The following is a 25,972-nucleotide window of genomic DNA, read 5'->3' on the forward strand; positions in this document are numbered from 1 at the left end:
AGGAGCCAGAGTCATTGAGAGATAGGAGTCCGAATGAGTGAATGTGTGTTTGAGAGCTTAGAAAGGGCTGTAAACAGGGAGGAGGGATTTCTCTTACTTTGAAGGTTTTTCAAACTTGTGGTGTGCTTGGATCTGCACTCTGTGTCTTTCTCTGTGTGGGAGGTACAGGCAGGGGCCATGCAAAGTGAGACAAGTTGGTGGTAGGGGTGTACAAACCGTGGAAGAGAGAGGAAGAGGGGAATCGGCAAAATACTTGGAAGGAAAGGAGCCATGCAAGTGGATGCTGTCTTCTGTGGAGTCAGGTTACACAAAATGAGAAACTACTCCAAGAGCACTTCACCAGGGCTCACCCAGCTCAGAAAGGTAATGTAAAGAGTGTCTGTCTGTGTGTGACAATATGTGTGTTTGCATTTCTTTCTACATAGCATATTGAACACAAAGTGACTTTCTTTCTTTGACTTAGCCTTCTCACATATTCTCTGCAGTCCAGCTTTGCTTGCGTGTGACCTTGAATGTGTCAGCATGCTTGTGTGTGTGTCCATGTACAGAATGTACGCCTATGCTTGTTTAAATCAGTATGAATGGTAAATGTTAGGATGTGGTTTTGTCTGTTTATTTGAGCCGTATTTCATTCTGGGCTGCTTTGGCTCCAGTTAAAGTATGCTTGAGTGTTACTCAAGTAGTCATTTTCAAACTGTCTGCAAGTCCATTGCTGTTGCCCACAAGAGAGTCGTCTATGGCTCGCTGAAGTATCTGAGCACACGTGAGGGGACACACACACACACACACACACACACACACACACACACACGCACACAGTCCTTGGCTGTCAGCTGCCCTCGTCTGTTATTAAATGAAAACGGTAAAGATGGTTCGGTGAACATTTGGAACCAACACATTCCAAAACCGGCTTGTCGAGGGGGAGAGAGAGCAAAGAGGAGAGGATAAGTTAGATGAGCATTCTTCACAGTGAACAAAGGCACCTCCTCATGCAGAGTCCCAGTGCATGATTGTTGTGTGTGAGGCCGGCCGGTGTGGGGACCTCCAAGGGGAGGACAGAGGAGTTCTATAAAGTCAGCTGTTAGGGATAACAAGTTATTCAGGCATGTTTGAAACCGTGCGGTCGGGTTTGGACCTGTGGTCATTCTCTCAACTCCAGTTGTTGAACGGATAAATAGGATGCCAGTGAAAATGAGGAATACATAGTTTAATAAAAGCCAAAATTAATCTAAGTCATGAAACAGTGTTTTAATTTATGGCCAGTTATTGATAATTTAACATTTCCTCATTTTACCACCTTCTGCATTGTGGCCTCGAAAATACTTTGATGTGCAGGAAGTGATGCATTTGGAATTCCATCCATCCATCCATTTTCTACCGCTTTATCCTGTATTCAGGGTCACGGGGGGGCTGGAGCCGATCCCAGCTGTCATTGGGCGAAGGCAGGGTACACCCTGGACAGGTCGCCAGTCTATCCTAGGGCCAACATGTAGAGACAGACAACCATTCACACTCACATTCACACCTACGGGCAATTTAGAGTCACCAATTAACCTATCCCCATCCTGCATGTCTTTGGACTGTGGGAGGAAGCCGGAGAACCTGGAGAGAACCCACGCTTACACGGGGAGAACATGCAAACTCCACACAGAAGGAACCCGGGCCGACCCGGGGATCGAACCCGGGACCCTCTTGCTGTGAGGCGAGAGTGCTACCCACTACACCACCGTGCAGCCCCGCATTTGGAATTTCCATATTTTTAATTGAATTTTTCGCAATATATAAACAGGATTGCCAACTGGCAGGAGCAGCGAGACTGCCACAGTGGTGGGACCACAGAAACCTGCAAAAAGGTGCATTTCTGTTTAAATGCACTTTGTAAGACGTTGATATGTTCCAGGAGAAACAAAAGGCTAATGATTCATATCCCTTGCTGACAAAAGACACTGTCTGTCTGTACTGTGCAACAAAAAACAAACATGATTTTGTTGATATTTCGCAGCAGAATGCACCCTGAAGGCCTACTGAACATCTTGAATGCATTTCCTAACTCATAAAACATTTGCAGTGTCTGCAAGATCAACTTCTTCACTAACTTAGTGTATTGTTACCTTATTATCTCCAAATGACAATATGTGCAATTGCAGGAAACAGGGATGATGTTGACAGCACTTTTTCAGACACGGCTGGTTTTTGATGTAAACAGCAGTTTAATTTACCAACACATTGGGCATGTTACATGCCTGACTAGCAACTAATGGCTGCCCTCTGCATCCAGAAGAAACGCGTATAAAATCAGGCCTTTGCTTGTGGCATGCATACACCGTATTTTCTGTCTGCACGTACTAGTAGAAATCGTGATACAAACAATATAGGTACATTTCCATCAAAATACTGCTCTACAGTGCCATTAGTGGTGAAAAACTCCACAGGGCATCTTTAAGTTTGACACAGATCTGTGTATCTGCATTGTGACCAAATCGCTTCATGAAGATAACGGACGCTCTGTTGCATGTCATACCACAATGCATTAGGAATGTCTGCTGTGTCCTATAAGCAATGACCCATAAGAGATGGTTATCAGCCAGCCAGCATAATCCATCTCAGCAGCTTCTTCTTCTTTAGTTCCGGCTGCTGGGCAATCATTAAACCCAAGAACAAGCTCCATGGGATGTGCAACACTGGAACATTTGATTTAATATGCTTGATTGTAATAGCAGCTGAAGGGCTCTTTAATTAGATACAACTTTCTGCCCCGCCTCTTAAATCCAATGCTGTCTTCATATTGACATACATACATGAACAGCGCTTCTGCAGTTCAATAGGAGTTTCATGAACCACAAATCAACATTCCTCTGCTCTCCTGTTTCTGTCTGTGCTGGCGGTGTATTTACTTAACTGGGTAAAGTTGAGGGTTTATTGAATTGAGACTGGCTGACTCTCCGGCACTGTGAGGAGAAGGTTTATAGAGTTGGAGATAAAGACAGAGGGACTGTCTGTCTGCTAGTCAGCAAGGTAATAAGTGGGCTGCTATCTTGTAAAGGGGGCTCTGGTGTGTGTGTGTGTGTGTGTGTGTGTGTGTGTGTGTGTGTGTGTGTGTGTGTGTGTGTGTGTGTGTGTGTGTGTGTGTGTGTGTGTGTGTGTGTACCAGTGTTACACACAGTGGTCTGTCAGATTGGGTCAGTTGTTTACATTCCGAGTCAGGGTGGCTAACTGTCTGCATGACTGCTGTGCAGGACAATGTGCACTGTGGTGGAAAGAGTTTATCTTTTGACCTTGTAATTATCACAGTTTTCCTCCTTGAGTAATTAATTTGACTGTCATACACGCACTAATTAACTCTCAGGGCATTTTCTCTCATTGTCTCTTTCTCTTCCATCTTTCGCACACAAATACTGACACACTCGAATACATCTTTATAGTCTCTGACTCATTATTCCTAGCATAAACACACCATGACATATAACATATAACATCATACATGCAACACATGAGGTCTTAAATGTACTAAGGAGAGGTTAACAGGATTTTTTTTTAGCAGTAGGCCTATGCATGTTTGTAAGAAAAAAAAAGACGTCCTGAAAACTCAAACATCAGATGTTTAGCACCATGACTGAGTATGTCATCACACAAGGGAATCAGCTTGTTATTTCTATCTTGGAAGCTGGGATCTGATCTTGATGATTGGTATGGGTCATTAGAGTGCGAATTCATCCAGGCAAATAACGTTGCCACTATGGCCTCAATTTACAAGTGGGTTAACTGTTTGATGCCTGCTTTACATGCACACATGATTTTAAAAATCTCAGGAGGGGCAATTTTTCTGATAATGATGAACTTTTTAATTTAGGTGCACGCAAACATTTTCACTGCACCTGCAATAATACACATATTATACCTTTTCTTTACAGGTCCCATATACACTGGAATAATAAACAGGAATAAAGTTTTTTTTAAATAAATGTTTTTTCTTCATTTAAATCTCAACACAAATAATAAATCATGTGGACATACACAGGCGTCTACATACATATTCATGTGAAAATGTGATAACCTTGGCAAACTTTCACGGTTTATCCTCATTTTATTACATTTTCCTCCCGGGTCGCTCGTGCATTTGTGTCTTGCCAGTGAAATCTGTCTTCTCTATTCTTTTCTGCTCAGAAAAGTGACAGCAGGCCTTTAGGAGGTTACAGCCTGTATACCCCTCCTCTTCCAGGAACTGGCTTTTGACAGGCACTCTGCGGGACAGCCCAAAACCTAAAGATCCCACCGGGCCAATCTCCTGCCGTCCCCGAGCTGCCGTTGTCACCACAGTGACGCGCCCAGAAAGAATGTGTCCTGTGGTGATGGTGAAAGGATTCCTCTTGTTTCAAAGATACAGAGGGGGACGTATTGTCTTTGATGTTGGTAGATGGCCATGGGTTTAGTCGTGATCAAAAACACCCCCTCCTCACACTCACTCACTCACTCACTCACTCACTCACTCACTCACACACACATACACAGATGCATGGACAATGCATCTGTGTGGTAGACAACCGTAACTCTGTCAAACCAACACATATATGCATGCACGGATAATGCATACCATCACACTGGATGCTGGGGGAATTTTCCAGTTGGCAGGTGGCCATGGTTTTTTCATTAGATGCACCTTCATCCCTGACACACACACACACACATACACACTGATGTGCACACTCTTACGCTCGCAGCTGACGCTTGCAAGCGGTTGCTCTGTCTGCAAGTTGTCTTGAGTTGTATTAAAAAGAAATCAGACCATGACTTGAGAGAAAATGGTTATGGAAGTCTAATTGTGACATTTAACAGGACACATCAGTCAAAGACAGAGGCAGCTGCAGTTTGACGGCAGGGTGTCATCATCTCAGCAAACCGATACTGATGAACACCGTCCAAAAGCCTAGTGTTTTAAGCTTGGTTTGGCTTCGCAGCTCGAACCCATGGCAGCGTGTGGTGGTGGTTTAAACCCCAACACACACGCGCACACACACACACACGCACACACACACACACACACACACACACACACACACACACACACACACACACACACACACATACAAACACGTGCCCAGAAAAACATACTTCAACATTCACTGACATAGTGTACTTGTACGTGAACATGCGTTTACCATTTGTTTGACATCACTAGTTTGGAAAAATAACGTGTGTGTTGGGACGGCTGCCGTCTGGAAAGGAAGGGCATCCATCTGGGTTCAAAGTGTAGCTCTAATGTGGCTGTACAGCTTGTTGATTTAGGCTCCGGTTGCCTAGTTATAATGAGCATTCCGAGCAAAATGGGGAAAAAGGTTACCGCATGCTTTATTAGTTTGGTGATGTGCAATGTGTGTGCAATATTAGATATGGAAAAACTGTAATGTAACTGCAATTACCTTCAAATCATCAGGCTACTGCTCTTCTATTCTTCTCTACTCTTTTTATTCCTCTTGCAGCCGTGACTGAGAATGAGAAGAATCTTGTTTACCTGTCAATTTAGGGATCCGCTCTATAATGAGAATAAAAACAATGTCTGGGGGTGCATCCAAGTGTAACAACTTAATGAGTAGCCACTCCAGACACACTGCAGACACAGAAAAGCTTTGATATCATACCCAATCATATCTAAACACTGTCTTGTCAAGCATTAGAGCTGGGAAAGTAGTAGTTTCTGTCTCTAGTGTAATGACGGTTACAATAATCTTATCCTTTCTTATTGTCAGTCTATGTCACTCCTTTTTGTAGTTCTGTATAGACGTCTAGTTCAGATGGGGATAGGCTCAGTTGCATTACAAAACTATCAATTTAAGCACAAATATTTTTTTCTCTCCTCCCAGCATGTTGTTGCTCTGATTCAGTTTGCTGTTCTAAAATTCAAACTGCAATGCATTGACGTTGAGTACAATTTGTCCTGAGGAGATTCCGATGGAAACGCACACCTTTAGATCAGTTTAGTTTGGCCTGCATCGGCGGCGTTAAACACCCCTCTCCATTTCACTCATTTTTTTTTTGTCCACTGGCGGTCTTGGCTCTGGCTCACAGTTGTTGGTCACGGGGTGTGTGGAGGTCAATAATGCCGGCTCCGACTCTGACTCTGGAGTTTACACTCCGGAAGAGCACTTTCCCAAGCTCTCGCCTTGCCTGGCTCCCACTGGGGATCGGCCAATTATAATTGTAAAAATCTGTTTCTGTGCAGGCATGCAGAGGAGCAGGGATGGGACGGGGGAGCTCTGGTGGGAATTCTCAAGCGGAACCCTTAAAAATGTGAAGGGGGTGAAAAACAGGAAGGAGAATGAGAGGAGAGGATTTTGGTTTTGGAGCTCAGCTCAGAGACTGTGGCTTGGAGGAGAAATTTGATCTTGGGCCCAGAGAATAATGTTAGCGTGCTGAAGAAGCCAGGTTATTGTTGAAACATTGTGTAGGTCCACTCCTGCACGTTTACTGTGGCTGAGCCTGTTTTCCAAAGGAACGGTTTTACCATTAGGGGCAAGAATCCCACATTGTGTGTCAGCACAATGTTATATCAGATGCAGTAAATACCACTCAGCTGGGAGTCTTTTTTCCCTTTGAATGATGGCGTATTCAATGACACTTCCTTGCGTGTAAAGTCCAGGCCCCTTGGGAGTTGTTAACAGCAGAGACAGGTATTGTCTGAGGTGTAGGACATGCCGTGTCTGTCTCTGTGTTTAAGGGCACGGTGAAACACAATACACTTTGGTTGCAGATGATAAAAGCCGTGTGTGCGTCTGTCACCTGGCATATTACCTGTGGCTGCTTATGAATGACCTCATCCACTGAACTTCATCCCTGCCTGCCAAACAGCGAGGCTCGTTGCCAGGAAGTGCTCCACGGCTTCTTTTGTTTGGCGAGCGTTCTTGTCAATGGCCTTACATCCACTGTCAGTGATGATTTATGCTGGCTGCAACCACAGTGCTCCAACCACAGGTGCATCTACACCAAGGTTGTGTTTCCTACTGCCAGATGAGCCTGATGGTGTGTGCACTAATTTGCTTTTGGAAAGAAGGGAGCTGAATACAGAAAAAAAATAAAGGGATAGCAGACTTTTCAGTTTGAGAATAGCTTTATTGCCCAACACAAAAAGATGTCTAACCTCGCTCTGTGAGGCTGTGCTCAAGGTAAATGCTAAGGTCAGCAAGCTAACATGCTCACAGTGGCATGCTAATTAGCACAACAACAATTAGCAGAATGCCTGTACCTAATCTGGCAACACATCCAATAGTTGAATGTTATTACAGGAATACAGGATATACAGGAAACGTCAAGGATCACCAAAGTCATTAATATACACCATTGGAAATAGAAATATATGTACTATATATGGTATTGAATAAGTGACAAGTTTGACCAAACACATCCTGAGGCCTTGAGCTTCTGCCAACATCCAAAGAGTCTGTGACGCTGTCGTAGTGTATCAGCTTGGCATGTACCAAATATCTGGATTTGACAGAGGCAGTGCTGGATGGGGCTGTGTAGGTCAAAAATGAGCGGCGTTTAAAAGCAGGCCCCGGGACTTTTTGGCATGGGTACTGGTCTGTGGAGCCAGCGGGGTAATGGGGAGCAGACTAGGGATGAGTCAGGAGCACTGCTGATGGGAGCTTTCTGTCTGTGGGGAGGAGGGCTGACATGTCTGTGGGAGGGAGTCGAAGGACAGATGCTCCGACGTAACACGACACCCGCTCCCAGATGGGGAGATAGAGAGATGTGTTTGCTCTGCCTCCAAGGCAGATTCATCCTCCTCCACTTCTTTTTCTCTTCTTGTTGTGATGATCTTGTGTTTTTCTTCGGTAGAGAGGCTTCCCTTCTCTCCATTCAGCGAGTTAAGGCCTCTTTGAATGTGTCGGCAATAGGCAAAAGCCATTGCTGAGTTGGAAGAATTCATTTATAACCCAATTTCCACCCGGTCAGATCAGGTTTAAAAAATCCCCTGTGCTTAAAAGTGTCCACAAATATTTTTAATTATCCATTTCATTTTCACCTTTTAACAGCGTGAAAGGCTACAAACTTTTCAAATAGGGCTTATCACTTTGAAGACTTTAGTGCATCGTTAGCCTGCAAGCCGCATCATTTGCAGTCAGTGGAATGTGGAAGGAAAGCCACAAACTCCAAGTGGGAAAGGGAGACCTTCCCCATGAAAAGCCTGTGGTTAAACTGTGAGGGGACGATCATTTGTAAACTCTGACAGGTGGAGCGAGTGAGAAGGACTTTTAGGATGATTTTGCTGAGTTTGTCTGGAGCTTTCCTTCCGTTTGCTGCCATTTTGACCTTGTGGTAGTCAGAGCTGTCCCATTTATCAACAATGAACTAAAGTTGTTACAGTACAGGATGAGTTCTTAAGCGAAAAAACCTGTTTCTGTTTCCATGCAAAAGCTTGACGACTTCATTTTAGAAGACACGGGAGGCCAGTCACATTCCCACTTCCTGTAAATCACATTACACTTCCTGTGAGGTTGTGTACACAAACATAAACAAGAAAATAACTGTTCATTGTATGCATATGCATCTTAAATGGTATGGCATTCTGTCCTTTGGTTGTGTATGTGCACCATAATTACATCCATCGTGGCTTCCTCTGTGGCCCCAATTATAATTAAGGTTTGTTTATGCATTTTCTGAGGTAATATTTTGGCCCATTCTTCAAGCTCCCAGTGGGATAAACTGTAGACACCCAGGCCGTCAGATTCTCAGTCATAACCACAATAACAAGAAATGCTGTATGTGCGGTGTAAGCAATACAACAATGGATGCTGTTGTGTTATATTTAGAGGAGATTGATAAGGAAAAATACATGCAGGGAGAAATTAATTGTTTGTGGTATCCCCCATCAGTTCCTGTCTGGTTCTGTGGCTAACCAAGTTTCAATGCTGTCTAACGTCCATCCTCTCCGAACAATGGAGGGAGCAGGGGGAGAAGTGGAGGGGCAAGAGGACACAGCACAGCAGGGCAGAAGGGCTATAGGACACTGGGCAGCTGATAGGCATCTTTACCACTGCACATCATACAGCAAAGATCGGTCTGTGGTTAGATAAAGAATGGAAAGATAAGGATGCAAAAGTAATGTGTGTGAGGGATACAAATGTGAAGATAAGAGAGAGGTAAACATGGCATGTAGGAAAGCAAATGATAAATTCATTGAATGTGCAGCTTCCAGGCTTATGACACACTTTCTGATTTTCAGTTGAATGCATGGGCAGATACATACGCAGATACAGGCATACATAGTCGTATAGTTGGCCTCTTTGGCTCTTGTCCAAGGCCTTGCTATGAAATCAGCTTGGGAAAGCAGCAGGGGCCCTGAACAAGAGACAGAAACAGAGAGGGAAGAAGAGAGAGGGAGTCTGCAAAGCCCAGATAAAATTCCATTGTTTATTTGCCTCTCTCCTTCCCTTCTCCTCTCCATACATCCCTTCCGTTACCATCAACCCTTCCTTTTCTACTTCTCCAGAAATCGGGCAAACCCTGTCAAAACCCTACCAGGTCAAGGCAGCATGTCAGTCACTGTGAAATCCCCACATCGCTCAAAACAAACACTTCATGTCAGATCTGGCAAGCGGGCAGTACTCAAAACAATCTGGCTGTGCATGAATAATCTATGCTCCACATCTGCAAAAAGGCAAGATATGGTACGTTATAGTATGAAAGATAGCGAGAGGCTATAAGGCTATAAATACCAGCCCCTCTCTATCCTTCCCTCCTATCCTTCACTCCCACCTCCATCATACCTTTGTCCCCACAACTCCAAGACTGAGTGGGAATGAAAGGGAGAAATAAAAAGAGTGAAGGACCGGGAGGAAAAAGGCAGCCAAGTTCTCTGTTCCAGAAAGAGCAGGCTAAATGTGCAGTGGTGCGTTAAATTGATTGCAGGCCAGGCTTTGGCACATGCTATAGTGAGCCACATCTTGTGAGGGATAGGGTCCTCAACTCAGCGTGGGCGCAGAAAGAAAAAGAATATGAATACTTTTTTTTCTCTTTGCAGTATATTATTCCCATGTTGAGCTATAATGTTGACTATTTGTCCCAGTTTGACATAAAACCTCACTCATAAGAAGGGAAGTGGTTCAGGGGCTGCCTCTTTTTGCTCGTTTTCTGTATTTTATGTGACTCCATGTCCTGATAAGTGTGAAATGCAGCATATGCTCTGAGCGACTTTTCCCTTTTTAGGTATTTTCGAAATGACAGAGAGAAAAGGAGAGCAGTTTGGGGAAGAACAAGCAAGGGATGGTGATGTCATGGTGTTAGCAGAGGGATGGAGGGACATAGGAATAGAGGGGAGGATGAAATCTTTATGAGAAGCAGCTGTTGGGGAGAGGCAGGCAGACAGGCCTCAGAGCACTATAGCAGCAGCCAGCCAAAGGCTCGCTGACAACAACTCAGAGGCAAATCTATAGCTAGGAAACACTGACAGCACCTCTCGTATACAGAGTGACAAAGTTCAACTCCAACAGCAACACTCTGTCAGATTCACACCAAGAGTTAACACTTAAAGACTGTGTGCGCACAAAGAGCTCAACAACAAAGATGCAAGGCTAAAAAGGATGACTCACAAAATCTATTATCTATGCTTGCATTCCACTTTAAAGAGTATGATTTTATAGTTTATCACTGACAACAGGATTCTCACATCGCCACACAAGACTAACTCATAACTGACACAGCTTGAGGAACTCTTCATGGAAAATGTGTGTGTGTGTGTGTGTGTGTGTGTGTGTGTGTGTGTGTGTGTGTGTGTGTGTGTGTGTGTGTGTGTGTGTGTGTGTGTGTGTGTGCGTGTGTGTGTGTGTGTCATCACATTGCCATAATATGAGTCCAGGCTGATTTTAGTCCCTCTCTGAGTCTAACATTGTGTGAGTTCATTATAACAGAAAAAAAACAGTCATCAATGAAATGCCTGCATGTGTGTGCCGGTGAGTAATCTGCAATCTGGCTAACATACTGTACAGAAGTATGTCTTTGTGAGTCAGTGGTTCATTTACATCTCTATGATCAGACCCAATAGTATTTAGTTTACGCAGGGTGCCAGATGTGTGGAGTTAGGAGTCAATGAAGTGGCCTGTTCTGTAGAGACCTGGCGTTTGAGCTCTGTGAGCCAAATGGGTGAAGAGTATAGGGGCCCTAGATATGCATATCTGACACTAATCATAACCATCCCGACCCAAATGGCTCTGTAGAATGAAAGAGTCAGACTGATTGTCAGTCAACTGATCCGTTCGTCAATCTGTCCTTCCCTTTGTCCTAACGTGTTGTTTTCTGATTCCTCATCTTTTGCCGTGAGCGGCTCAAAATATCCAACACTTCCTCATTGAATTGATGAATGCATAATTATAATACCAGCAGTACAAATTCCCCTTTTTATGCTGAACATTAGTATATCAGCACTCTTACCATTTGGCTCAAAGAGCAGCTGTGCCTCAGTACTGGTAAATCTGACGAAGCAGCTGTGCCAGACGTTGCCTGTATGCTTCATCTGAAGGGTTTGTCAGATGGTGGAACAGTCACCACATACAGCTGCTGGCCAGATGTGTGAAGGTGAGAATCTTGTTCTGTCACTTCTGATGGGTACAAACTGGAAATGTGCACATATTTGAACTCCATTGCTACCCTCAGACAAACTTAGTTTGCTGCACTTATGTTAAAAATACCATAGTTTGTTAGTACTATAATGCATAACCCCCCTTGATTCCTTCTTTCCACTTCATGAATACTTTTTAAATAGGTGGTGCTAGTCGATAATTGAAATCCTACTCATTACAGCGTGGCAACACCATGATTCAACCGTGGAGCCCAAACAAACAACAACATCTCTTTCTCTGGTATTCGTCAGTGTATGTTTGTAATAATCTGTCCATGGCTAGATAACCAGTGTCCATCCGCTGATAAAAAAAAAAAAATCTCCCGCGGGGTTTGTTATGCAACTGATGCTTGGCTCTGATGGCCTGCGTCTGACCCTAACTGCTGCTATCTCTATCTAAAGGCTTCAAGGTGTTTAAGATTGTGTGATGTACACTGAGCACCAATCCTTTTTCATCCGATGCCAGGGCCGGGTCTGTTATGGAATATACCAGTGTAATGATTTTTATCGGAAAGGTCATTAGGAAACTAAGATAAAACCGAAACGTCAACAGGAGATTCTGGGTGTAGAGAGAGTAGGACTGAAGGACTCAGAACGAAAAGTAGTTTGTCTCTTTAAATGATCAAACATAATATTGTGTGTTATTTCCATTCTAACATGCACTCGACTGGTCACACCTCACAGGGCTATGGCTGAAGGGGGCAGTTTCCCGTGACGTTTTTTATTGGCCTCAGCAGATGGCTTCCCTCAGTCTCTGCATTGTTATGGTGGCCATTTTGCTATGAGGGTCAGGGTTAACAATAGTTGCCAATAGTTGTAGGAGACAAAAGCCTTTGCTGCTCCTGAAAAAGAGTTTCCTCAGTAACCGAACGCTGTAGAACGAGCAATGCTGTCAAATGTACTGCTTTTCCGAGACACCAAGACACTACCTGCTTGTCAGGTTGAGCCCAGTAGGTCAGAATTGTGTAAAATACCAAATTACCTTTTTAGGCACTAGATTGTCCGCTGAACAGCACTTTCTGTTTTGGCCTTGGGGCTCCAAACACTGAAGTGGGGCAGCCTAAAAGCCTACACTGTTTTCACAGTGCAACAGTATCCTTGTATTATTCTTTGCAATATCCACTTTCCTCTTTAGTTTTGACAACCCCTGTCTTCCCAGCCCCCCTCACCCATCGTTCCTCTCCCCCTGTGATATCCAACACCTTCCCCAACCTAGAGAAAAATTAAACTGTAAAATTAGGAGGCTCTATACATTCTTCACAGTCCCCCCCCTCCTTTCCATGCAGGATTTCTGTTCTTCATTTCTGTGTTGGATATTAGTAAGGAGAAAAGAATCAGGAGGGGGAGGAAGGGGGAAAAATTGGTTGATGTTTCCCTTCAAACATGTGACCTCTGCTCGGCTCGCAGCTGAAAATAATTTGGGTCTTCAGGCCGGTGGATGGCTGATGTAAACTCTCCTCCTCCTTCCTTTGAGGGGCTAGGCCTTGGGCTGATGGAGGAGCTAAAGGCCAAGCGACAGAGAGGTGTTTGTTGAGCTGTAAGCACAACTAGAAACTTAAGAAAAAAATTGACACGTCATATTTTTAGTCCACTTCTTGTCAGATGAGACCGCAACTTTTCCGCAGAGTCCATTTCTCCATTCATTCTGGAAGAGAAAAGAGGAAAAGCCCAGAATGATTCCAAAACACTCGACCCAGAGGGCCAATTATGTTGTTAACTCGGGGGAAGAGTTCAGCTATTTGGCTGGACTCGTTTTTACGTAATCTACCGAAATTGTGGCTTTTTTGACTGCCAGTTGGGACAAGAATTTGACGAATTCAGCTGAATTTGGGTCACATTCCTACATAGTCGGGGGGCAATGGAGAGAAGTGTCAGGGTTAGCTAATGCAGGTTGGTCCAGGCAGTGCTCTGGGAATGTTTTAACGGCCTACGGATACCCTAAAGTATCCCAGAACATCTGGTTGAAGTAACACATGCGCACACATTCATAATTTGGTGTGGTGTGTGAACTGTTTGGCAGGATGTGTAGATCTGCGTAGGTGTGTTTTTAATTGCGGTTTTGTGTGTTGGTCTGGAGCCGGGTGGCAAACATGTATTAGTGTCTCTGTGAATTTACTTAAGAACAAATGTCAACAGGAGTTAGCCGTGACCTTTGCCCTTTTCTCATGTTAACCACATCTGTGCCAGACAGAGGTTAGGCCCTTCTGCTCCATGCCAACCCTCCACCAACCTTTTTATAGGCCAAGTCATGAGCGCTGTGCACCAGCGTTTCTAATTTGATGTTACATACGAATGGTCTTACTATGGCTCCAAGTGGATCTGGTTTCATTAAACTCTGACAAATGGACCAAGTAAAAATCTCTCCCCCTCACAGTCTCCTTGGCACTACTTGTCCGTAATAAAGAACAGAGGGAAATGTGTAGTACTGGGAGACACACAGCACATTCAGAAAGTTATTTTCTGGAATGAAAGGAGAGGAGTTGAAGTGCAAAAACAATATATGTGTGCAGTACTTTTCTTACTTCTTAATACTTCTGAAATCTGCTCTGGAAAAAGACGCGACACTGAGTGATCACCTTAAAAAGTTGAACTGAGTGCCCTTCTCTGGCTTCCAGCTGTCAATGTTTTGAGCTTAATTACGTTACAATGTGGAGCTTTTGGTAAGTTTTCCATAATCACACATAGGTGCTGTCCAGACCCTATGTCTAGTTATTGTTAAAGTTTTGCTTTCAACTGTATACTAATCAAGTGGTGTTTGGGAGTTTTGGAGGGATGGCTATAGCATGCGAGCTGTGAGGTCTGCTTCTCTGCGGCTTGGTTCACAAAATGAGTTTTGTTAGCCACAGAAATGAGAGCTTTGAGCTATTTGGTCTTTACATTCACACACTAGAGTTAGATGTTTATTTCCCTTAAGGAGGTCCTGGGGACGCAGCTCTTCCTCTCAAGTCTCATTTTTTAATCTGTGTGTCCGCCTATTTTTATGTACCATCTCCATATATCTGGCGTCCTGTCCAGGGTGTACCCTGCCTTCGCCCAATGACAGCTGGGATTGGCTCCAGCCCCCCCCCCCCCCCGTGACCCTAAATACAGGATAAGCGGTAGAAAATGGATGGATGGATGGATCTCCATATATTTAGTTAAAAAAAAAACCCACAAACGTTTCTGAATTTTCTGCTTTTGCATTCACATGTTTCAACAAACTCTCACACAATGCACTCATCCCATTATTCAAATACATTATGCTAACTGACAGTGTTTCTCTTTATGTGTGCAGGATGCCAGCTGCTAGCACCATGACTGGTGGGAGGGCCCTGCTGCTCTGTACAAACACTGACAACTGTATCTACCAATCAGTCAACGGGTAGGTACCTCAAAAGCCAATCAAATGTTGTATCTACTGATTCTGATGATAACATAACTGTAAAGCAAATACGCTGGTCATTTATTTGCTTAAAGTGATGGTTCGGAGTGAAATGCACCCTAGGTAATTTCCACCATGACATCCAGCCAAATACCCCCTCGGAAGCATTTTTAGCGATGGTCAGCATTGGTCAAGATAGCCGCTATCAGCCGAATTGCTTAGTACTAGCGCTATAGTACATAGAGTATATCTCGTAAATTACCCCACTAATAATGCATGGAATGTTACCAAACATCTGCAGTAGTACACATAGGGTCTGTACTCACAAAACGAGGCATTTGAAAGTTTGTAAGTACACCAGGAGTTTATTTAAAAGAACACTTGCCTGATAGCTTCTATCCTCGGCTGCTATGCTACCGCAGCGTAGACGCCACTTCCGTGTTTACCCAGCCGATGCCGTGACGCAAGTTTCATGCGGGAGTATGAAAAAGTTTCGCTGAGTTTTTATAAATGCTTGTATTATCAGGTCAACACATTTTTATAAATGCTTGTATTATTAGGTCAACAAGTGTTGACAAGTGTTGACCTGATAATACAAGCATTTATAAACATTTAGCGAAACTTTTTCATACTCTCGCGTGAAACTCGCGTCACAGCATCGGCTGGGTAAACACGGAAGTAGCGTCTACGCTGCGGTAGCGTTAGTTAGCGTTAGTAGCCGAGGATAGAAGCTATCAGGCAAGTGTTCTTTTAAATAAACTCCTGGTGTACTTACAAACTTTCAAATGCCTTGTTTTGTGAGAACAGACCCTATGTGTACTACTGCAGATGTTTGGTAACATTCCATGCATTATTAGTGGGGTAATTTATGAGATAAACCCTCTGTACCATAGCGCTAGTACTAAGCCATTTGGCTGATAGCGGCTATCTTGACCAATGTTGACCATCCCTAGATGTTTCCGAGGGGGTATTTGGCTGGATGTCATGGTGGAAATTATCTAGGGTGAATTTCACTCCGAACCATCACTTTAAGTCTCCTTGAGCAAGGCTCTCATAACCCTTCATTCTGTAGGTATTCATTTTTATAAATACTAAATGCTTGACTCGCTATCGAATTTGCATTTGCAAATTAAAAATGGAAATTATGGTCCAATTTTTCTTTTGTTTGACCGTACTAGAGACCGAAAGTCAATATATATAATCCTCTGCTGCTTTAATACCTCTTGTGAACCCCCCAACAATGTGAAGTCATAGCACAACCTTATTTGGAAGGTTAATCATTTGTAAGTTGGGGGGAAAATAAACACTGAAACTAGTAGATCATCTGACTGCTGCAGGATATGAAAAAAAAGCTGTGAGCCTGTACAGTATTTCACTTGGGCCTGAACATTACAACCATCACTTCCCATAACCATCATATAGATCTGTACTGCTCTTAAGCAAACAGGAGACACCCCTTTCCATTAGGGTCAGCAATACAACAATAGCAGGGCAGGAGAGCAGGGCCGAGTTGGCCATCTGGCACCTAGATACTGTTGCTGCCCCCCTGCTGCCGCTGTCTGATGCCTCCATGACCATTCGCTATAGTCCCTTCTGTCTTCCTTGCAATATTCATTAGTGCTATTTAGGTTATAATGAAGGGATTTGGTGTGTGCCAATAACAGGGATTGTCTAGCAGAAGGTTTAAATGTTGTTTTTAAGGTCTGCCATGTTCCTGTAGCTACCATTGCTCAAAGGATCTGTACATTTCGCTTGGAGAATTATCAATGTTAATAAGCAAGAATATAATTAAAAGAAGTTAGTTTTGCCTCTCTTTTATTTTGTCTAGCCCATTCCCTTTCTCTTATCCGCTGATCTGGTGTTATCTCAGCTGGTTAGGGGTGCTTTTGTGCCCTTGTATCCCCTTCCCTCCGTCCGCCCCCACTGACCCTCATCTCCATGCTCCACCTATCCTTGGCTGCGAGTGTTGGACAAGCTTTGCTACCCATCTCTCTTTCTCTCTAAATCACAAACACAATCATAATATTTTAGAGATGCGGTAAATGCACTTAATTTGCTTCTCCATCTGCTCCAGCTTTTTGTTTTTAATTAATTCACTCGACCCTCCTGATTACTCCTCTCCTTTCCTTGGCTCTTCTATTTGACCTAGTTTTCCATTCTGTTGCTTCATGCTTAATAAAAACTGCTGTTTCAACCGAGGGACAAGAAAGGAGAAAGAGAGGGGGGGACAAACCCATAAAACCCAGAGCGGTTTAAAAGCGAATGAATTGGCTTCTTCAATGGTCATAGTTACAAGATCAAGTTTTTTTTCTTCTTTTCTTTAAGGGTCTCTCAGGAAACTTGAATAAGTAATTCCCACTGAGATTTCCTCTGGATTGCATGACTGTTGGTTTTCACATCCAGTAAAGTCATCAGAAGTCACCCATCAAGGCCACGTTTCCTCTGTTTGTTGGAAATTCAGTCATTTGATGAATAGTCTTTGGGCCAAAACAAAGATTTGAGGGTTGGGAGTAGAAAAGAAAAGATGCACGTATGCACTTCAGCCTCTCCCCTCTTCTGTGTATACTTTCATCTCCACTCCAGAAATAGCTGGTGTGTGTGTGTGTGTGTGTGTGTGTGTGTAGCTTGTAAACTTTGACCCTGAAAGCCAGAGTTCAAACAGGCGTGACCCAGTAATCTTTCAGGAGTGACTCAGAGGTGAAACAGGGGCTCCAAACAGACGTCTGAGCTCTTTTAACAAGAATTCTTGTTTACCTCATAAAACAAAGATCTATTTGGATGTAATTTTAACTGCTCATGTTGCATGGCCAACTTTAAGAGCTATGGGAAGCATGATTCTTAGTTATGTACACCGAAGGCAGTAAGTGACATTGCTATGAAAATAATTGCACTATAAATTGTTACAGTTGACAACAGTGCAATGTACTTTCTGCCTCTATTTATCTGGTTTGAATTAAGTACAGATCATTTAACAAGAGAAGACTCTTCGCCCGTTTTGCTAGATTTGTTCCCCCTGTGATTGACGGCCTGTTAATCTTTAAATAAGACTCAGCCCCTAATTGCAAAATGCAAAAAAAACTCCAGAAAGCACCAATATCTTATTTTAAGATTATGAAATCATATATTTTCTTAACAATTGTTAATAATAGCAAGCAACATTCACATTAGATTATTAAATTAGCTGGATTTGTAATGTACGACAATTTATTTTTCAGCTGGATTTTCAGAATCAGGATAAAGGTTGAAGGGGAATCAAAAGACAACTAATCCTCTTTCGAGCAAGTTTGAATTGAGTTGAATTTATTACATCAATTATTTTTTTCATAGGATAACGTCAGAATCTTCAAGGGGAGAGGGAGGGGGGGCTTCTCATTGGCTGGGTTTTTATTTATTACTTGCATTTTTTGTTACAGGCTCACTCTCACTGTATGACAGCATTGTATGTGCAATTTGTTAAGTTTAATTCTAATATACGACACTTGCAATTTGTTTGCAAACCCTTTTAAGGGTTAAGCAAGAATGTCAAGTGAGTGCGTTGATTTCTCTATGTGTGCTCTGTTTCTAGGCTCCAGTGCTGTGGCTTGCAGATCCAGGCGGCTCCTTCATCTGTGGTGCCCCAGCGCCAAGAGGTGTGCGGGTCACCAGGGGACAGAGACAGGAGGGACACCACTGTGTCCGCAAAGCGTCCCCTCTCCCCCCTACTCAGCCTGAGTGACAGCCCAGGTCCTCCTGACGCCATGCTGGCTCACAGGAGAGCTACCACCACGGCCGATCCACGGACCCCCAACATGGAGAACGGGCTGTGTGGCAAGCTGAACGACAAGAGCCCGGTCAAGACTGCCAGCATCCGTGATAAGATCTCACAATGGGAGGGCAAAAAGGAGCCTGCCCCACCAGCGTCTACAGGGACATGTCCACTGAGCACGACACAGAAGGAAGTTGAGACGGTGAGGAAAAAGGAATCTAAAGCTTCAGAGGTCCAAAGGACAGATAGCAAGCGGTTTGTCAGCTGGGACAGACAGGACTCAGGGAAGGAGAATGTTGGAAAGCTGGGGGATTCAAGGCCTAAGTCACCAGAGGGCCTAACAAACAAAGACAAAGAGTTGATCCTTGAGAGGGGATTTCGGGCTTCCAAGCCAACAGAACAGCTCCAAGACAAGAAAAGTGTTTTAACTCATGTTAAGAAACTGGAGAAGGCAACAAAGGATGTTCCTGACAGACCTTCACTGGCATTTCCAGGGAATTACTTCTGCCCTCCATCAAAGGAGGAGCTGGAGGAAACAGAAAAGAGAGGCAACGAGCCCATTTTTGGGACTTTTGACGTTGTTCGACCTGGTGGGTTGCGGAGGAGGAGGGATTCAGAGAATGTGTACAGTGAGCCAGGTGCTCCATCTATAAACCCTCTACCTAAACCTCAGAGAACCTTCCAGCATCACACACCGCCCACTACCCCAGCTTCAGGGCCTGGCTCAGGAAAGGGAAGGAGGAACTTGCCCCCTTTGCCCTCCATTCCTCCTCCACCTTTGCCCACATGCCCACCACCTGGAGTGTGTAGGAGACCCTGGGCTGACAAACCCCGGGACAGTAGTAACAGGTAAGATAATAAGTAATTAGACACATATGGGCAGCCATTAATAGTTTTTGCATTACAGAAACCCATCCTAGACCTTCATCTCAAAGCAAAATTCTCCGAAATATATTGTTCAAAGTCTGTGTATCCGTTGACCCTCCCCCTACCATCAGCAACCAAACACTGAGGTGAACAACATCTCCCACCATCTGCTGTAAATCAAAACCACCGGGTGACATCATCCTGTTTCTAAATATCCCAACGAATGAGCTCACTGGTTGGAGCTGAGGAATGTACACATCAACTCCACTCATTCCTCTTTCCAAAAATCTACTGGAAGAGGAGAACAACATGCAGAGTGGTGTGAGTCATGTCCAAGAGGCCCTTTGCTCTTTTTTTTTTAGAGAATTTAGGCCATGACCTTAAAAAGGATTGTGCAAGGACTGTTCAACACAAAGGAGTTGTTGCATTTGTAAATGTAAAGATGTGTGTACTTGTAAAGTGTAAAATGTGGTCCAGAATCTGAATCACTTATGTTGCCAAGAGTTATTATGTTGGTTCTTCTAAGTAGTATTCACATTCAGATACAGTCAAACAAACAAACAGAGCTCTACCACAAATGTGAACTGTGTGATTATTGGAGTACAGCTATTGTTCACTTTCTCAGCGGTCTGAATTCTTGTTTGGAGCTTGCCTTGGATCCGTTACATTCCATACCATATGTGGAGGCCTCACTCTGCTCAATCTGCTGTGTCAAGCCCTTTGTTTGGTCAGGCTGTCTTCCTTTTAGTGTCCTTTGCGGTGTACATTTTTGTGTGTGTGAACAAATGCACTGAGTTGGCGGTTTATTAGATACACTTAGCTTTACCTAATGCTATGCAACAACTCTGCAATTAATTGCATTTGTTATTATAAAGCTTAAGTTCAGAAAGGTATTTGTTTAAATCCATAACTCATTTACTTTGCTTCACATTACTTTATATATCAGGGACTATGCAAACAAAGTTGACATCATTATGACACACAAATGGTTAGTTTTCACATGCAAGTCCCACAAAATGATAATTTAAAAACCAACTGATGAAATAAGACAAGCATTACAAATCATACAACAACATTTTTCACTATAATTGAATCTAATAGAGCAGCACTGAATATGATACGCTTTAGACAGTTAGGACTCATTCTAGGGCTGTAGCATTGTATTGCAATGGATGTAGCAAGCTGTACCCAATAAAGAGACATCTTAGTTTAATTGTACATGCAGTATGTGCATGCATGTGGGAAGACAACCACTGATCCCCGTGCATTTCATTCTGCTGGGCTTAAATCTCTGGCGGTGATGAAACACAGATGTTCGTCAGTTCAGCGATTCAGTTGTGGCAACTAGCAAATTGGTAACATCAGTTTTTCCTGCTTGGCATAGCAAACATTCTTAAAAGCATCAACAGGAACACTCAAAACTCCTTCCTTCTATTTGGTGTGCATTTTTTCCTAAAGCTCTGTATTGCTCTGTCCACCAGGAAGTCCTATGAATTTGAGGATCTGCTCCAGTCGTCTACAGAAAGCTGCAGGGTGGACTGGTACGCTCAGTCCAGACTGGGCCTAACACGCACTTTATCAGAAGAGAATGTCTACGAGGACATAATAGGTAAACGATACATATCACACTTTTTCCCCCCCAAAAAATGGCTTCATCTGTTGAAAATCAATGGTTTCAATGTGTTATGTTATCGTCAAAACCTAAAAAGAACATTATTAAATTCTGTACTGAAGGTAGGCTGTCCTATTGTCTATACCCTTCATACACAGCATTACCCTTAGAGATCAGTAGCAGAGGTGATGAGGAGGCCAACCTCCTTTACTCTGCTCCGGTTTTAATTTAGAGCCACGCTGCTTGGCTTTTATTAAAAATCATAGCTACCACTTTGAACTACCTTCCTACCTTATTGTGTGCAGGGTTATGCCAACCCCACCTAGAGCCCCTTTAATTTCATAACATACAATAGTGCCGTTGTGTGAGGTCGTGCTGTAGCCGAGGCCGGCTGCTGTGATTGTCAGTGCAATGTGAGTGGCTGAGAGCCAGGGCACATTACTGGCAGTCTCTTCAGTGGGTCTTTGGTTTTCATCCCAGAGACGGGTGTATAATGAGTGCTGCTCTCTTGCAACAGGCAAATTAAGTTTAATTATATTTGAGTGACGCCGCAGCTTATTTTTGGATTCTTTTATAGTTTCATCCACTCATACAATAGTATTGTTCTTTAAAACACTCAGACACTGTTGCTTAAACACTTCAGTGTCCCACGGGTGAAGTGAATGACTGTCTACTTCAAAAAGCAGCTCGGGGAGGCAGAGATATAGAGTGATGAACAGTTATGTTGCAATCATAGTCTTGTCATCGGCCGCCACACAAACCAGGTTCTCTTCAGCGCACTTTAAACACCGGATCCACATGCCTGTAGTGTATTTAAACTGAGGGGAAAGCAACCGTCACCACTTCACGTATTCTGACGCACGCCTCGACGGCTGATGCAAACTCACGTGTGCACAGCTGACAGCACACACAGACGCACCGAGGGGGATTTGTGCCCCGTGCTCGTCATCCAGCAATGTGAAGAACTGTTCACTGATCCCTTGTTTTCCTCCGAGGTAGATGGAGCGGGGAACTGAAAGTCTCCTACAGGTCACATCTGGTGGATGGATTGATAGTGCAGAGGAGTGATACAGAGAGATACAAAGAAAGAAAAGAGAGGCACGGGTTTTGGAAAAATGAAACTTTCTCACTCCTTATCTTCAGGGGAGGACTGGTGGCTAGACGTGCATTTAGCTGTGCGAGCATCTTCACATCGTCACAGTGAAATATGAGCCGGGTGAGCACACTGCTGCCTCTGGTTGCTCTCTGCACATCTGGAGTAGGAATCGTCTGGCAAAACAAACTGATTTGAAAAAAAACCCACTTTATCTGCTCTTGGGAACGCTTGTGTGAAGCTGTTGTGTAATCAATGTGACGCTGATTTCTTAGTTTTGAAAAATAAATCTACTGTTTTGTTCTGAAGATCCTCCATCCAAGGAGAACCCCTATGAGGATATAGAGCTGGAGAGAAGTTTTTTGGGAAGCAAATGTGTTTCACCGTCGTCCTCGTCTCCTCTCAGTGACATGCCAACTAAGGTATCTGATCACCAATACATCATTATAAAAACCAAAGTAGACGTAATGGAAGCAGTTATATACTTAAGTGACCTTCTTATCTGACCTCCCCAGCTCTCCGCCAAGCCTGGCTTCTTCAGACAAAACTCAGAACGCCGAAGCTTCAAACTCTTGGAGCTACGCAAGACCGGCAGGGACACTGGCATCTCCTCCCCCTCCCGTATCAGCCCCCCCTCCACACCCAGCAGCCCCGACGACACCCCTTGCCTCTCTGGGGACCCGTACAATCGCAGACGGAGGAAAATCCCCAAGGTATGGGAGAGACCTCTCATAGAGCTCATGCTGCTGTCTGTGATATGGTCCAGTGTACTTCTGAGGGAAGGGTCGGAGCTGGTCCACTCATGCTGCCGTCTGGGGATGAGTAAGGCAGGGAAAATGTACTTGAAGTGTGCCCAGAGGACGGCCTCCCAGAAGGTGGAATGAAATGATCTTGTGAGGAGCCTGGCAGATTTTGATTATTAGTTTAAAGTGTTAGAGATGGACATTTCTTTCCCTTTACCACCTGCAGATGGTGCTGAAAATCAATGGCATCTTCGAGGCGCGAAGAGGGAAGAAGCGAATGAAGAGGGTGTCTCAGTCTACAGAGTCCAGCTCAGGGAGAGGTGAGGCAACTCTGAATTTCATAAACCTCGCTCTATGCACTTTCTTAAATCATTTCCAGCTCTGCCATGCCTCAATCAAGGAGGTTGTGTTTTTGTTTGTGTGTGTTTTTTTTCTGTCTTTAAGTTAACAGGATGTCTCACATTAACAGATTTCTATAAAGTTTAGTGGAAAGTGGCTGTGGGCCACGGAACAAGTCATTTCTCTCTCGTGAAAAACAGATGCAGGTGTAGTGCTTGGTTTGTTTCCAGGAATTCATAAAAAGGCTACTGCTATTGCTACTGCTCTTGTTCGGATAAAAAACAATCCGATTAATTAATCCTATGATGATCTGGCACTATTTTGACCAGAACGTCTTTAAAGGTCTATCTTCATAAAAGGAACAATCACATGCACATTCGGTGGGCAGTTGAGACTATGTTTCCCTATGTGTTTCAGTGGACTGGGTGGTTGTGTGATAGTGGCAGGAATGAAAGCAATGAGAGCAAATTCCATGTGCTTTGAGTTTCCTGTGATTGTTATTTGCATTCTGCTCACACTCGGTTTGTTCTTTTCCCCTCTTTCTTCTCTTTGATTTAGTGACAGACGAGAACAGTGAGTCGGAAAGTGACACCGAGGAGAAACTAAAAGGTGAGAACAGGAAAATAATATTTAAACACACACACACACACACACACACACACACACACACACACACACACACACACACACACACACACACATCATCGGTCAACACAAATGGAACTACAGATTGCCTACAATGTATGTGTGCATACATGACACTATTTACATGCGGTGTGTTTCTCCGTGCCTCAGCTCACAGCCAGCGGCTGGTGTCGGTCCAGTCCATGCTGAGGCAGACGGGGCGGTACCGGACCTTGGAGAGGGATCTGATGGAGTTGCAGGAGAGGAAACTCTTTGAGTATTTCATAGTTGTTGCGCTCCACAAGACCAAGGCTGGAGTCCCATACCTGCCAGAAGTCACCCAGCAGTTCCCTCTCAAGGTAAACAGGGATACAAATGTTACAGAAGCACTTTATTCCAAAGTGAGACACTGGAAATGTGATTTCAAAGGAGAAAACACTGATGAAAAGGATTATAAATATTATTATCTAAATAAATTACATTACAACATTACCTGTATGAACTTTTCTGGGAAGAACAAAGGGGATTTTGCACTTATGGGAACAGCAACAGGTTTTATGCAATTCAAAAATGAATAATACTGCTTTATTACTGACTACTATTATTAACCTACCTTTGGCTGTAGCCATTACTTACTAAAGTTATGCCGCTACAGTTTTACGATTGTGAACATTGAGCATTACACACAAATCTAAAATTCAGTTTTCTTCTGTTTCTTCAGTTCCATATGGTCTATCTAATTTGTGAAGCATGTTGGTCTGACTCTTAAATGGCATCATTAAATATATTCCTGTTTTTCATCCAGCTTGAGAGGAGCTTTAAGTTCATGCGGGAGGCTGAGGACCAGCTGAAGGTCATCCCCCAGTTCTGTTTTCCTGACGCCAAAGACTGGGCGCCTGTCGACAACTTCCCCAGGTCAGTCCGAGTTCGAGTTACCGCAGCACACAGCAAGAAAACAGGGACGGAGGAATTTCCCGGCAGAGTGTTAGCAGCTCAGGTGCTTTCCTTGCTAATAACCACTTGTTAGAGCCCAAAATAGAAATCCTGGCTCACAAAGATGACTGGTCTTTCTCTAACGATAAATCACTGTTCGAGACAGAAAATTACAGAGAGGAGGTGGCTGAATCATCAGCTTACACCTGTTTTTTTATTACATAATAACTATTTGATGTTTCAAATTGGCTGTATTAGCCAGTTCCTCCGAGCTTAGCTTTCCAACGCCTGCTTTGTTGTGAGGAGTGATGATGTGCATGCTGACAATGATGGCTAATGATTTACCTGGAGGCGAATGTCCGATGGGTGGGGAGAGGGGGGGGCACCGAACACACACCTGCATTGAATTGCTGACACTCTTGCCTGTCAAGGAGGCCGTCACCAGTCAATGAGTACCTGTCAGGTAGAGCTTAGGAGGATGTGTGTGGTTATTTGCACACTAAGCCTGTCCTGAAGGTCTTCCCTCCCAAGTACAAAGTCATACTTTGGTTTGCCAAAAAAAAAAAAAGACCAGTCCAGAGTTTTCTGTTTCCACATTTCAGCTTGAAGTATTTTTCCAGCATCTGTGACTTTATTTTTCTCTCTCTGTTTTTATCCCCAGTGAGACGTTCTCGTTTGTCCTGACTGGTGAGGATGGAAGCAGGCGGTTTGGCTACTGTCGGCGATTACTGGTATGCTCTTAAATAGCAGATAGACACCCGTTTCTTCTAATTTGATTTTACTATACAAGCAAATTATGAAATTACTACTATAATTTGAATTCTCTTCAATGTAAAATAGCTCATCCAATTTTTCTCTGCTTGTCATTGTTGTTATTATCATGTAAAATATGTTTGACATTTTTCATGAATTTGGTTGATGAAATGATTCAGTTGCAGACAAAGTAAGGCTTTGCTTAGCTCCAGTGGTCTAATCCTGCTGTTGGACTCGGGTGAGGAGTCTTGTGACACTGCTGTGTTTTGAAGCCGTCTTTTTCTCGCTGCATGT

General features: G+C 43.7%; 1 protein-coding gene across 1 annotated transcript in view; it reads left to right on the top strand.

The window, feature by feature from the left end:
- Positions 1-25,972, top strand: part of LOC311019064 (DENN domain-containing protein 2A) — a 31,502-nt gene continuing 5,530 nt past the window's right edge. The window contains exons 1-11 of the mRNA XM_084018247.1: positions 1-363; positions 14,883-14,969; positions 18,535-19,563; positions 21,063-21,190; positions 22,596-22,708; positions 22,802-22,999; positions 23,256-23,349; positions 23,927-23,977; positions 24,164-24,351; positions 24,798-24,907; positions 25,587-25,656. Coding sequence (XP_083874373.1) covers positions 14,884-14,969; positions 18,535-19,563; positions 21,063-21,190; positions 22,596-22,708; positions 22,802-22,999; positions 23,256-23,349; positions 23,927-23,977; positions 24,164-24,351; positions 24,798-24,907; positions 25,587-25,656 — 2,067 coding nt within the window. The 5' untranslated portion in view covers positions 1-363; position 14,883. The remainder of the gene's footprint in view (positions 364-14,882; positions 14,970-18,534; positions 19,564-21,062; positions 21,191-22,595; positions 22,709-22,801; positions 23,000-23,255; positions 23,350-23,926; positions 23,978-24,163; positions 24,352-24,797; positions 24,908-25,586; positions 25,657-25,972) is intronic.

Source organism: Eutrigla gurnardus (assembly GCF_963514095.1).
Source record: "Eutrigla gurnardus genome assembly, chromosome: 9".
Classification (NCBI taxonomy): Eukaryota; Metazoa; Chordata; class Actinopteri; order Perciformes; family Triglidae; genus Eutrigla; species Eutrigla gurnardus.